We start from the raw sequence: 12,724 nt of genomic DNA, 5'->3' as shown, positions 1-12,724 counted from the left end.
TAAAGTCAGCCAGGACAGAAACCTATTTAAAATCAGCCAGGACTTCATTTCCAAAACAATCAGCAAAATGCTGGCTAGAAATGTGGATTAAGTGATAGAGCACCAGTAGAGCAAACAAGTCAAGCACAAGGCCCAGCATTCAAACCTTGATACCAGCAAAACTACAATCAGGGTGGCTAAGAGGTACTCTAAAGAAGATTACTTGGGTTTGCATTCTAGGTTAAACACCAACTAGCTGTGGCATCCTGGGCATGTTATATAACCTTTCAGCCTCAGTTTTCCATCTGGACAATGGAGATGATGGGATGGCATACTTCACTTGTAGGTAGACTATCCATCCACAGGTCATATATACAAATGAATGCAGTAAAGTGTAGACTATCCATCCACAGGTCATATATACAAATGAATGCAGTAACACGCTCATGTTCAGTGTCATAGTGTAATAATGTTAACTACTATTTGTAGAGTGATCTAACATCTTAAAAGTACTCTTACATACGTTTTCTCATTTGATAATACAAGCACTTGGGATAATTTTCATTCCTTCTCCCTCAGTAACATTTTGAACAGATTGTTTTTGACACTCAAAACTCTATTTAGGGATCAGAGGGTGCACACCTGCAATCCTAGCACTTGGGAGGCCGAGGCAAGAAGGCTGTGGGTTTGAGGCCAGCCTGAGTTATATAGTGAGACAGCATCTCAAAATAAAAACAGCAACAACAACATTTAGGCCAGGGAGAATAATACCATGGAAGAAAATAGAAACTTCAGCAGCATGTATTCTTTGTACACAAAGCTTTCTTTTGGTCAGGTTAAATAATTTAAATTCCTATTTCTCAATGGTTTGTTTACTGTCCTCTGAGTCTTCAGGTTTCACTATTTACCTTAGATTACAGAATTTAAAGTTGTACCACCACTGAAAAGGCCCCAAAGGTTAAATTTTGGAAGCAATGCCTTACTGCCTTTAGGTTGATTCACTTAGCATTTGATTTACTTTTGAAATAATTGTAGAAAAAGTCAGGGATCCAGGGCATATTTGTTAAATATTCAACCAGGGTAATTGGTTAAATAAAAATTTCTGTATCTATATAATGAAGTCATTAAAGTATTTCATAGGTGGGTTCTGGTGGCTCACATTTGTAATTCTAGCTACTCAGGAGGCTGAGATCTGAGGATCATGGTTCAAAGCCAGCCCAGGCAGGTAAGTCCCTGTAAGATTCTTTTTTTTTTTTGGGTCCGGTCGTGGGGCCTGAACTCTGGGCCTGGGCACTGTCCCTCAGCTCTTCAGCTCAAGGCTAGCACTCTACCACTTGAGCCATAGCGCCACTTCCAGCTTTTTTTCTTTTTGCTTATGTGGTGCTGAGGAATTGAACCCAGGGCCTCAGGCATGCAAGGCAAGCGCTCTACCACTGAGCCACCTTCCCAGCCCCCTGTAAGATTCTTATCTAGAATTAACCACTCAAAAACTGGAAGTGGTGCTGTGCTTAAGTGATAGAGTGCTAGCCTTGTGCACAGAGGCTCAGGGACAGTGCTCAGGCTTTGAGTTCAAGCCCCTCAACCAACAATATATATGTATATATGTAATAAAAATAAAAACAGAAAAATGCAGAGGGGTTAGGGACATAACTCCATATTAGAACACATGCTCTATGCACAAGCCATCGGTTCAATCCTCAGCACCAGAAACAGAATTCATGACCCTGGGCTGGGGGCTCACTCCTGTAATCCTACTTAGGAGGTTGAAATCTAAAGGACTGAGTTGTGCCTGATAGAAAAGGCGGTGAGACCCCATGTCCAGCAAAAATCAGGACTGGAGGGATGATTCAAGTAGTAGAGGACTAACTGTGAAGAAGAAAGCTTGAAGTGAAAATGTAGTTGTGACATCTCAGATGCAGAGAGAGCAGGATGGGTTAGTCCTGCCTGTGGTCACTATGCTAACTCTTGTAACTGTAGGCATTGCCAGCCAGGGGACTACAAATTTTGCTAGTATGCTAGTATTGCCTCCTCCCATGAAGAAGGGAAGGGCTTTTCTTTATTGCCTTACTTTAATAAATAATATTGTGTATAATATTACTGAAGTGTTAAGCCTATTGGGTTGAAATTATAACATGAAAAACATGTTAATGCATATGTATTTACACAGATATGTTTACACACTGGATAAGCAAAGTTGGAAGTGTTTCAGTTATGGGTTATGAGCTGATGATCCTGTGGTATCGCTGAGAGGTGAGTTCTCCATACTAGAGTATAACTAACTCTTTTTTTTTTTTTTTTTTTGGTCGGTTGTGGGTCTTGAACTCTGGGCCTGGGCGCTGTCCCTCAGCTCTTCAGCTCAAGGTGAGCGCTCTACCACTTGAGCTACAGCGCCACTTCCGGTTTTCTGGTGATTTATTGGAGATAGGAGTCTCATGGTCTTTCTTGCCCGGGCTGGCTTTGAACCGCGATCCTCAGATCTCAGCCTCCTGAGTAGCTAGGATTACAGGCATGAGCCACCAGCGCCCGGCTATAACTAACTCTTAATTCAACTTTTCTGGACTAAGTGTCTAGAAGATAAAGCTACAGAATCTTACAGGAAAACTAAGAAGCATACCACACACCAACTTCATGCATTCAAATTACAGTGTCTCAAACTCTGATGTTGCAAACCTTTACAATAATTAAACTTTTAAGTTGTTGGAATTATGTCCCACATTAGATGATAACAATCTTTATTGCTTGTACTTAGCTAAATTAGTTGGTAGTTGGTGGTTTTGTTTTGTCTAGTCGTGGGGCCTGAACTCTGGGCCTGAGCGCTGTCCCTCAGCTCTTCAGCTCACGGCGAGCGCTCTACCACTTGAGCCACAGTGCCACTTCTGGCTTTTTACTTTTTGCTTATGTGGTGCTGAGGAATTGAACCCAGGGCCTCAGGCATGCAAGGCAAGTGCTCAACCACTGAGCCACCTTCCCAGCCCTTGTTTCATTTTCATTTTTGTGCCAGGCCTGGGGTTTGAACTCAGGGCCTGGGCACTGTCCCTGAGCTTCTTTTGCTCAAGGCTAGCACTCTACCACTTGAGCCACAGCTTCACTTCCTGTTCCTCTCATCTATCCTTCCTTCCTTCCTTCCTTCGTTCATTCATTCGTTCGTTCGTTCGTTCCTTCTCTCCCCTCCTTCCCTCCCTCCCTCCTTCCTTTCTTTCCTTCCCTTCCTTCCTTCCTTCCTTCCTTCCTTCCTTCCTTCCTTCCTTCCTTCCTTCCTTCCTTCTCTTTCTCCCTCTCCTTTCTCTCTCTCTTCCTCTCCTCCTTTCTCTCTTCCTCTCCTGTTTTCTCTCTCTTTTCTCCCCCCCCTTTATTTGGTAGTTTACTAGAGATAAAAGTCTCATGGCTTGGGGGGTGGGGGGAGGATGGGAAGGGATGGGAAGGGGAAACAAAGGAGGAGGCAACAATGCTTGATAAGAAATGTACTCATTATCTTGCCCATGTAATTGTAACCCCTCTGTACAGTATTTTTACAATAAAAAATACAAATTTAAATAAAAAAAGTCTCATGGCTTTGGGAGCTGGCTTTGAACTATGGTCCTCAGATTTCAGTCTCCTTGGTAGCTAGGATTACAGGCACAAACCACTGTTGCCTGGGTTAGTAGTGATGTTTTTGTTTTCTGGCAGCATTAGAGTTGAACTCAGGATTTTGTGCTTGCTAGGAAGGTGCTCTATGGCTGAACCATGCCACTGGCCCTTTCTGTGCTGGTTATTTTTGAGATAGGGTCTCACTTCTTTCTTGATTGCATGCCTGGACCCCTATTCACCCATTTTAGGCATCCCACTAATAGCTAGGATAATAGATGCATGCTACCACATATAGTTCCAAGAAGGGGTCTCACAAACTTTTCATTCCAACTTTTCTTGTCTTGAACCTTGCTCTTCCATATCTCAGCCTCCCAGGTAGCTAGGATTACAAACATGAGCCACAGGCATCCAGTTCAGAAAATATCTTTGATATAGATCTTCTTTTTCCTTTTTCTTTTCCCTTTTCTAATTTACTTCCTTCTCTTTCACCTCCTTCTATCCCCTCGCTCTCCTTTCTTTCTTTTCAAAACAAAAGCTTTTATTTCAGTAGGTCTTCATTTAAAAATAAAAATATACTGTAACAATTCTGCCTCCTTATATTTTGTCCTAGATAAAGAAGGCAGAGAAACACGTCTAAATTCTTCATTTCCCTAGGAAAATCAGGTGAGGTGGAGTTGTGTGATCATTGGAGCCTCTTTATAAGAATTAGTTCTTTTTATTCAGTCAAATACAAAAGATTGGGTTCTAGGTCTGATCCTGTAATATATTTTAAGTGCTTTGGATAGTGTCTGCACATAGTTTGCATTAAAATATTTAGCTATTAATTTTTTAAAGAGAATACTTTGATAAGACTTCACCCAAGAGTTAGTGGTGGGCTGAGGAGAGATCAGTGGTAGACTGTGTTGAGCATGTGTCAGGCCCTGGGTTCTATCCTCAGCACCAAATAAGTAACCAAGAAAGTTAATGGACATAGTTACTATACACAGTCCAATTGCTTCTAGAAGGAAGAAAGGGTATTCAAAGTGAGCAAATAAAATGGTTGGAAAATCAAAATAAGGTGCACATTATGTGCACCATTTGGAAATCCTAAGAAATACAGCCTTAGAATTCAATTACTTACAGAATCAATTACTTTCCGTGTTCACAGCGCCACCTTCAGGAGAGAAACGTGTTCATTTTAAGGAATGCATCCTTGTTGGAGGGACAAGGTCATCCCTAAAGGTGTAATTAGGACAGTGTTTAGTCTAATCCATTGTCAAGACAGTGCCTGCTCTCTTCCAGTCTAGCTGCAGTCTCAGGGGCTTGCACTTTTTTTTGTTGCACTTTTTTTGTTGAACTCAAGGCTTGAGTGATATCCCTGAGCTTTTTCACTCAGGGCTAGCTCTCTACCACTTTGAGCCACAACACAACTTCCAGTATTCTGGTGGTTAACTGAAGACAAGAACCTCATGGATGTTTCCTGCCCAGGCTGATTTCTAATGGGGATCCTCGGATGTCAGACTCCTGAGTGGCTAGGACTACAGGCATGAGCCACCAGTGCCTGGAAAGAGCTTGTACTCTCGGCCTTTTTTTTTTTCCACACAGATGCCACTTGAGACACACTTCTACTTCCAGAATAGGGAAATTTGACTAAATGAAGTTATTTCTTCATGGACATGTTAGCTGCTTTCTCAATTTGTTTTAGTTGTATTTTTTTTAATTTTAAAGTTAAAAAATACCTTTAAAATATTTAATTTAAACATAATATCTTAGATCTTTACATTTTTAATCCATAATATAGCACTTCATTTTTCAATGTTCTTTATAAATGAAGTACAACATAAGTTAAACATGACTAATCATGTTAATCATGTAGAAATGATTACAACATGCAGGCTCTTAAGTATATTCTAATTTTGACCTTCAAAAATTACATGAAGGGTATTTTTTTATTTTATGATAGCAGCCCATTGCCCAATATGGTAGGCTTATCATTTGTGTTTTTGGCCACACTGTCTGCTTTAAACTTATTTTCCATTATTCAATTAATCCATTATATGATTTGAAAAAGCATCAGCATGTCTGGTAAGCAGTAAGTAACGCTTATTCCATGGCACTCTCTGGACACCATGGAGAGAAGGTGTCAAATGAAGAGAAGATAGACACTGAAGGTTTTGTTAGAAGTTAGGTTAGTGCTATTGCTCAGGAGGATGGCACACTTAATCAACATGCACTGATGACAGGGGAGATGGTTGTCTTATACCTAAACTTGGCATACAGAAAGGTAAAGCCTTGTCAGGTGCTGGTGGCTCACGCCTGTAATCCTAGCTACTCAGGAGGCTGAGATCTGAGGATCACAGTTCAAAGCCAGCCTGGGCAGGAAAGACTGTGAGACTCCTATCTCCAATAAACCACCAGAAAACTGGAAGTGGCGCTATAGCTCAAGTGGTAGAGCACTCGCCTTGAGCTGATAGAGCTGAGGGACAGCACCCAGGCCCAGAGTTCAAGCCCCACGACCGACCAAAAAAAAAAAAAAAAAGAAAGGTAAAGCCTTGAAGACTTTGATTTTTGACTATGCTCTACCAGAAAGACAGTGGAATGGGCAACGGGGTAGTAATGAAGAAATGACAGAATGGGAATTGGAAAGGCTCTCCTTCATGTTGTGCATTCTTTTTTTTTTAATTTCCTTTTTGGTTTGTTTTTGGGATTTGAACTCAGGGCCCCGGGTGCTGTCCCTGAGCTTCTTTTGGTCAAGCGTAGCGCTCTACCACTTGAGCCACAGTGCCACTTCCAGCTTCCAAATTGTGACCCTCAAATCTCAGCCTCCTGAGTAGTTAGGGTTACAGGTGTGAGCCACCTGTGTTTGGCTTCATTTTAAAAATTTATATTCTTATTGTACTGGTTCTCGAGCTTGAACTCAGGCCTGCACACTGTCTCTTAGCTTTCTCTCTCAAAGCTGACACTTTACCAGTTGAGCTACCCTCTCTGCTTCTGGTCGTTTGCTGTTTAATTGGAGATATGATTCGTACAGACTTTTCTGCCTGGGCTGGTTTTGAACCTTAAATCTCAGATCTCAGTCTCCTGAGTGGCCAGCAGCACAAACATGAGCCACTGGTGCCATGGTTGTGTTTGAAGTGTTTAGAGAATATCACGTGAAAGCGAGATTTTCAAGTCTAGAGCATCTGAGCCAACTCTTCTTTGAGGGGGCATCATCTTTATAGGAGTGGATTTTACATTGCCTTAAAAGTGTGGTGAATTGTTATTTGGGTAGTACCTGATTGATAAGCAAAGGGAAAGAACACATTATAGGAAATGTGATCTCTTTTTCATGCTTTAAAAGCTGGACCAACTGGACTCTCCATCCTCCTTAATTGGGCTGTGGGTGAAGGACAAGCTTTGTGCTTAGAAATCAGGCAGAAATAGGAAAAGAAAATACATGAACTATTAATTTTAAAGCCATACTAGCAGAAGTGGCAGGGTACTGACTGCAGGTCCTTGCTGCTATTCTGAGCTATCTGATCGGGGTTGGGGCGCACTGAGTGTATTAGTATCCCTCTGGGGCAGGTGCTGGTATGTGTGTGTGGGGGGGACAGGAGAATCTTCTTTTTCTTTCGGGTTCAGGGCTTACTTCCTCGCCCCAGCAGGACATGGAGGCTCAGCCCCCCCCCATGGTGCTTTATTAATGCTCACCTGCGTAGCGCTGATCGCCCCCCCCCAAGTCCCTCTCCCCAAGTGTCCCCTGGCCCCACTCCTCCAACCCCGCCTGGCAGGGCACGTGCTACCAAGGGCAGTTGAAACGGACTCCAACCGTCCCTCTGGTCCAGTAGGCGCGCGGGCCGGCGCGCGGGAGGGAGGGGCGCATCCTCCGGGCGCGGGAGGCGCTGGGGGCGGCGGGCGCGGGCGCGGGCCCGGGCGCGGGCGCGGGGCGGGCGGGCGCGGGTCAGGCTGCAGTGGGGCGGGAGTTGCCGCGGGCCGGCGGCGCGCCAAGCAGCCGTTGTTGTTGAGGATGGGGAGCTCTCCCGGGGTGCATTTCTGGAAAAACAATCGCGGATACCGGGAAGTAGAAAAGGCAAGCTGCAAAAAACCCGCTGAGTACAGCGAGAGATCCCGCTTTTGTGTGGGAAGGTTAACGGGGCCACACTGCCTGTGTGCGGGCTGAATGGGTGTGTGGAATACCTGGAGACGAGGCGGGAGCGTGGGCAGAGCCACTGCGCTCTGGGATGTAAGGTTTTTACTTAGGGTGAAAGGACAGTTATATATCATATATTATATATGAGAGATTTCCATCAGGGAAAGTTAGATCCTCAAGTTCCTCTGGTGGGGGAGCTGCGGGGACTCTTGGAGCAAAGGAAAATTTGAGGGTGGAGAAAACTGTCCCCCAGCTTTCTCTTCCTGGCTGGTCCAACTCTTCTCTCACCTTTGCTAAATCTACACTCTCCCTCTCCTTGTGACACCTCCTCCTGCAAACCCTGTATTTTGAAGATCATTACAAGTACATGAAAATTGGAGGGAAGACATTCATCGTTCCTAAACTATATTTGATAAAGTTGTGATGTCATGTTAAAGAAATATTTCCCCTTACATAGGTAGGCCACAGTGTTGGATCTTTCCAACGGACTGTTAATTTGGGTTGACATTTGCAAAACTGATCACTGAAGTTAGTGTATCTGACTCATCCAAAGATGGTTCACTTTATTTTACTTAACCTACATGTTTGCTGGAAGGATTTGTTGGAACTTGAACTTGGGATGAGCTCTCCTGTAAATGCACTATAAAGGAGGTAGAATTCTTGTGGGTGAAACATCTTTTAATCCAAGAGTTTTTTGACTATCAAGCATTTTGATAAATATCATTTTAAGATGAAGTTAATCCTGTGCAACAGTTTCCCATAATTTTTTGTTATGGGAAAGGAGTCAAAGATTGGATCTTAGCTTTGATACCTTTCTCCCCCTTTGATAATCAAGGAAAGCAATGGAGTGAGCTTGAGTGTCTTTTGAGTATCTAGAACCCTTAGCTAGACAAAGGCATTTTAAATCATGCATGCTGTTAGAGCGATGTGACATCTAGTCTCAAATGGCGGTGGGTGGGGTGGGTGGCAAGGGAAAATCTTGTTGCCAATATGGCCCCTTATGGCAGTTGGGATGGCAGCTAAGGCTGTTTTGGCCTTCTTGCCACCTCCCCTTACCCCCCCCCCCCGCCCCGCCTCCTTTTTTGGGTCGTGTTTAGGACTTGAACTCAGGGCCTGGGTGCTGTCCCCGAGCTCTTTTGCTCAAAGCTAGTGCTCTTTGGGCCACAGCACCACTTCCGGTGTTTGAGTCTGGCTGGCTTTGAACCGGGATCCTCAGATCTCAGCCTCCTGAGTAGCTAGGCTTCCAGGCGTGAGCCTGGAGCTCCCTCCAGGCCGCCGGCTCTGACCTGCGAGCGCAGGCGAGGGGGAAGCCGCGGTGTCAGTGCTCGCTCGGACGAGGACCGGCTGCTGCTGCGCACCCGGCCGTGCACACCAGATGACCGCCGAGGACCGACGGGGCCGAACCCTAGCGGCTGTCGGGGGCGCTTGGAGGAGGAGGTAACGGCGACGGCCTCTGGGAACCCAGCACGTGTGTTTGTGGCTAGGCAGAGAAAGGTGAAGCCCAGAACCCGCCTCTCGGCCCGCCACCAGCCCGCTGGCCTCCCGCCGGCCTGGCAGTCCCGGTGGCTGGCCCGGGCCCAGGTCCGCCACGGCCCGCGGCGAAGCTTGGCGCTGCAGTGCGCGCCTCCGCGGGTGAGAGGCGGGCGGGGCGGGGCCGCGGGCCCGAGGGCGGGGCGGGCGAGGCGCTCCGGGGAAAGCCCTCCCCGGCTTGACGCCACCAGAGCGCTGGCCAATGACAAGCCGCCGGGGGAATTCCCGCGTTGGGGGCCGCCCCGCGGGCTTTTTAAAGGGTACCCTGGGGAATTGGCTCCGGGGAGAGCCGCGGGGGCCGCGGACACGCGGCGGTCCCCGAGGACGAGACTCCAGGGGTTGACCGTCGGTGCTAAAGGCTTAGCCCTGACGGGGACCAGAAGCACCCCGCGGAGACAGGGCCGGCGGAGATGGAGTGGAAGCTGGAGCGCTCCGCCCCGCGGAGGGTCCGCACGGAAGAAGCCGTCCTGTGGGTCAGTCACAACCTGCGCCTTCCTCGTCTGACCCTTGTTGACCCGGGCTTCCCGCGAAAGGCGCCGTTTGCAGCACCCGATTAGGACCAGCAGGTGGCACCAAACGACAACCTGGTCTTCGGTGTGTGTCGGGCCTGGGGTTTGAACCCAGGGCCTTGGCGCTGCCCCAGCTCAAGGCTAGCGTTCTGTCACTAGAGCCACAGCTCCATCTCCAGCTTTTTGGGTGGTTATTTGGAGATGAGGCCCAGGGACTTCCCTGCCCAGGCTGGCTTCGAGCTGCCATCCTCGGATCTCAGCCTCCCGAGGAGCTACGATCACAGGCTCCGTGGCTCGTTGTTTCAAAGGAGGTGAATGTGGTCGGACAAGGGAAAAATGCCCGATGGTTTCCATAAACAGTCTCTCTCTATGTGTTATTTGTCTTTTCAAAGGAGAATGTCATGAAGGTGTTCTCCAAAGACCTGAAGCAGCAGAGAGCCCGCGGTCCCCCCGAGGTGAGTGTGCAGGACGTGCCCTGGCTTCCTGTCTTCGTTCTGACCTTTTGCTAAGGAAAGCATTTGGAGGAAGTCTGAACTGGTCGGAAAATAGAATTAAAAGAAGTCAATGGTGGGGGAGAGGGAGGAGTTGTGGAGGTGGGAGGGAAGGGATGGTAGGGGAAAAACAAAGGAGGAGGTAACAATGCTCGATAGGAAATGGACTCATTACCTTACTCAAGTAACTGTAACCCCTCTGCACAGTATTTCTACAATAAAAAACAAGTCAATATGTGTAAGCACAGAATCGAATTATGTACTAAACAAATTTACGAAGCTGAGGGACTCTCACAAGTAATAGTAATCATTTGTATGTGAATAGTGTTTTCTAGTTTCTGTCAAGAGCATGGGTCATCTGTCTCATGGATGGGTCAGGTCGGCAGCGGCAGCGCGTTGCTAGATGTCTGCTAAAATGTCTCCCAAGAGTTACTGGTTTGCCTTGACACTATTGTACACAGTGGCTTGCTTCCCGGGAGAAAAAGAAAATGGTGCCATCTTATGGACAATAGGAGAAGTGGCATAACCCAAGGTTAAACTTGATCCAACTGAATACTTTTCCCAATGAAAGACTAAGCCCCAAGGCAGTACTTTTTTTTGGTAGTCAGGGTAAAAATTGAACACACTTGAACTATTACCAGAAAACAGCATTTGTACGACCTACATCTGTCATAATCATTCTCTTTGGTTCACCTACCTTTAGTCTATTAGGTTCTTGTTTCAAACTCATCACTGGTTTTTAGATTTTTCTAGATCATGTATATTCTACAATATATATAAATGGTGACATACCAAATTGAATGTATAGTGGAATGCAACGACTAAGGTCATATACTGGGGAAAAATAATTATACTTAAGCCTTTTCTTTTTTGGTCGTGGGGCTTGAACTCAGGGCCTAGGAGTTGTCCTTGAGCTTTTCCTTCCTTTTTTTTTTTTTTTTTTCTTTCTTTCTTTCTTTTCTTTCTTTCTTTCTTTCTTTCTTTCTTTCTTTCTTTCTTTCTTTCTTTCTTTCTTTCTTTCTTTCTTTCTTTCTTTCTTTCTTCCCTTCCTTCCTTCCTTCCTTCCCTCTCTCTCTCTCTCTCTCTCTCTCTCTCTCTCTCTCTCTTTCTTTCTTTCTCTCTCTTTCTTTGTCCTTGAGCGTTTCTGCTCAAGGCTAGCTGCACTATCACTTTGAGCCACTTCCAGTTATGGTTAATTGGAGATAAGAATCTCATGGACTTTCCAGCCAGGTCTGGCTTTGAACATCCTGGGATCTCAGCCTCCTGAGTAGCTAGGATTGCAAGCATGAGCCACCGGCACCCCACTTATACTTAAGCCTTTAAACTATTTAAATATTGATTTTTCTATAGATCTTGTGCATAGTTTATTTATTACCATGACTCCTAGGTATTATGCTTCCTAAAACAGACAATTGACCTTTGTGTCAATAAATAGAGGTAATTTGAAGAACTATAGTTATATAACTACAGCAGTGTAAGTTTATTATTATTTAAACTTTTAATTCAGAAAATCTAAGTTTTTGTAAGTATACTAGAAGTTTATTTTTTTCCCAAATTTTTACGTTTTGTGAATACTGACTTTGTATCTTGTAGTTTTTTTTTTTTTTTTTTTTTTTTGGTTGGTCATGGGGCTTGAACTCTGGGCTGTCCCTCAGCTCTTCAGCTCAAGGCAAGCACTCTACCATTTGAGCTACAGTGCCACTTCTGGTTTTCTGGTGGTTTCCTGCCTGGGCTAGCTTTGAATTGTGATCCTCAGATCTCAGCCTCCTGAGTAGCTAGGATTACAGGCCTGAGCCACTGGCACCCAGCTTATATCTTGTAGTTTTGTGGAAACAAGTTTGCCTATAAATGTTCTATAATGTGCCCATTAAGATTACAGTTTGGCCACTGGGTTCCACATTTCAAATTTAGCTTGAGAACTTCATGGCCATGGAAGGCAGCAATGACCCGAGTCAGGTAGGCAGTGTGTTGTTAGCTGGCTGCTTTGGACCAAGTCAGCAGCCACAACGACCCTGCCACTTGCTTCTGGGTAAATTCCTCTTGTGATTGGAGTGCACTGACTACCTGTGTGTGATGGGTTGGCAGTGTATTGTTAGCTGGTTGAATATGTGAATGGCATCAGCTAACATGCAACTGCTATCTCATTGCATATACAATGGACACCAGAGTATAATCAAATATAAAGTGAGTGTATATCTGAAGATGTGTGCACATGTGCATGTGTATTTTCTATGAGGCAGAGCACTATTTATCATGACAGTTATTATTGCTATTGGATTACTTAGCGAACAAACAGACAGCTTTACAATGGAGAAAAGGGCACTATGATTAATTAATTAAAAATGTAAGTGATATTTTCAGTCTTGCTTAGACAGAGCCATTGTGAAATTATATAATTAAAAAAAAATAAGATTTAGAATATGGTGACAATTTGGAATGGAAGCCTCAAAGGTTCCCCCAAGTTTTCAACTAAGTTTTTGGTATTCTTTCTGGATCCTTAGTTGGGCAGTAGAGTGGATCCCTGTGATCATGCATGTACT

At 45.1% G+C, this 12,724-nt stretch overlaps 1 protein-coding gene across 1 annotated transcript in view; it reads left to right on the top strand.

Annotated features, from left to right (window-relative positions):
- Positions 1-9,594: 9,594 nt before the first annotated feature.
- Cdc20b (cell division cycle 20B) overlaps positions 9,595-12,724 on the top strand; it is a 35,590-nt gene continuing 32,460 nt past the window's right edge. The window contains exons 1-2 of the mRNA XM_070041170.1: positions 9,595-9,657; positions 10,086-10,148. Coding sequence (XP_069897271.1) covers positions 9,595-9,657; positions 10,086-10,148 — 126 coding nt within the window. The remainder of the gene's footprint in view (positions 9,658-10,085; positions 10,149-12,724) is intronic.

Source organism: Dipodomys merriami, unplaced genomic scaffold (assembly GCF_024711535.1).
Source record: "Dipodomys merriami isolate MVZ:Mamm:240054 unplaced genomic scaffold, mDipMer1.0.p SCAF_30, whole genome shotgun sequence".
NCBI lineage: Eukaryota > Metazoa > Chordata > Mammalia > Rodentia > Heteromyidae > Dipodomys > Dipodomys merriami.
The sequence above is the reverse complement of the archived record's forward strand: the minus strand, read 5'-3'. Positions and strand labels throughout refer to the sequence as shown.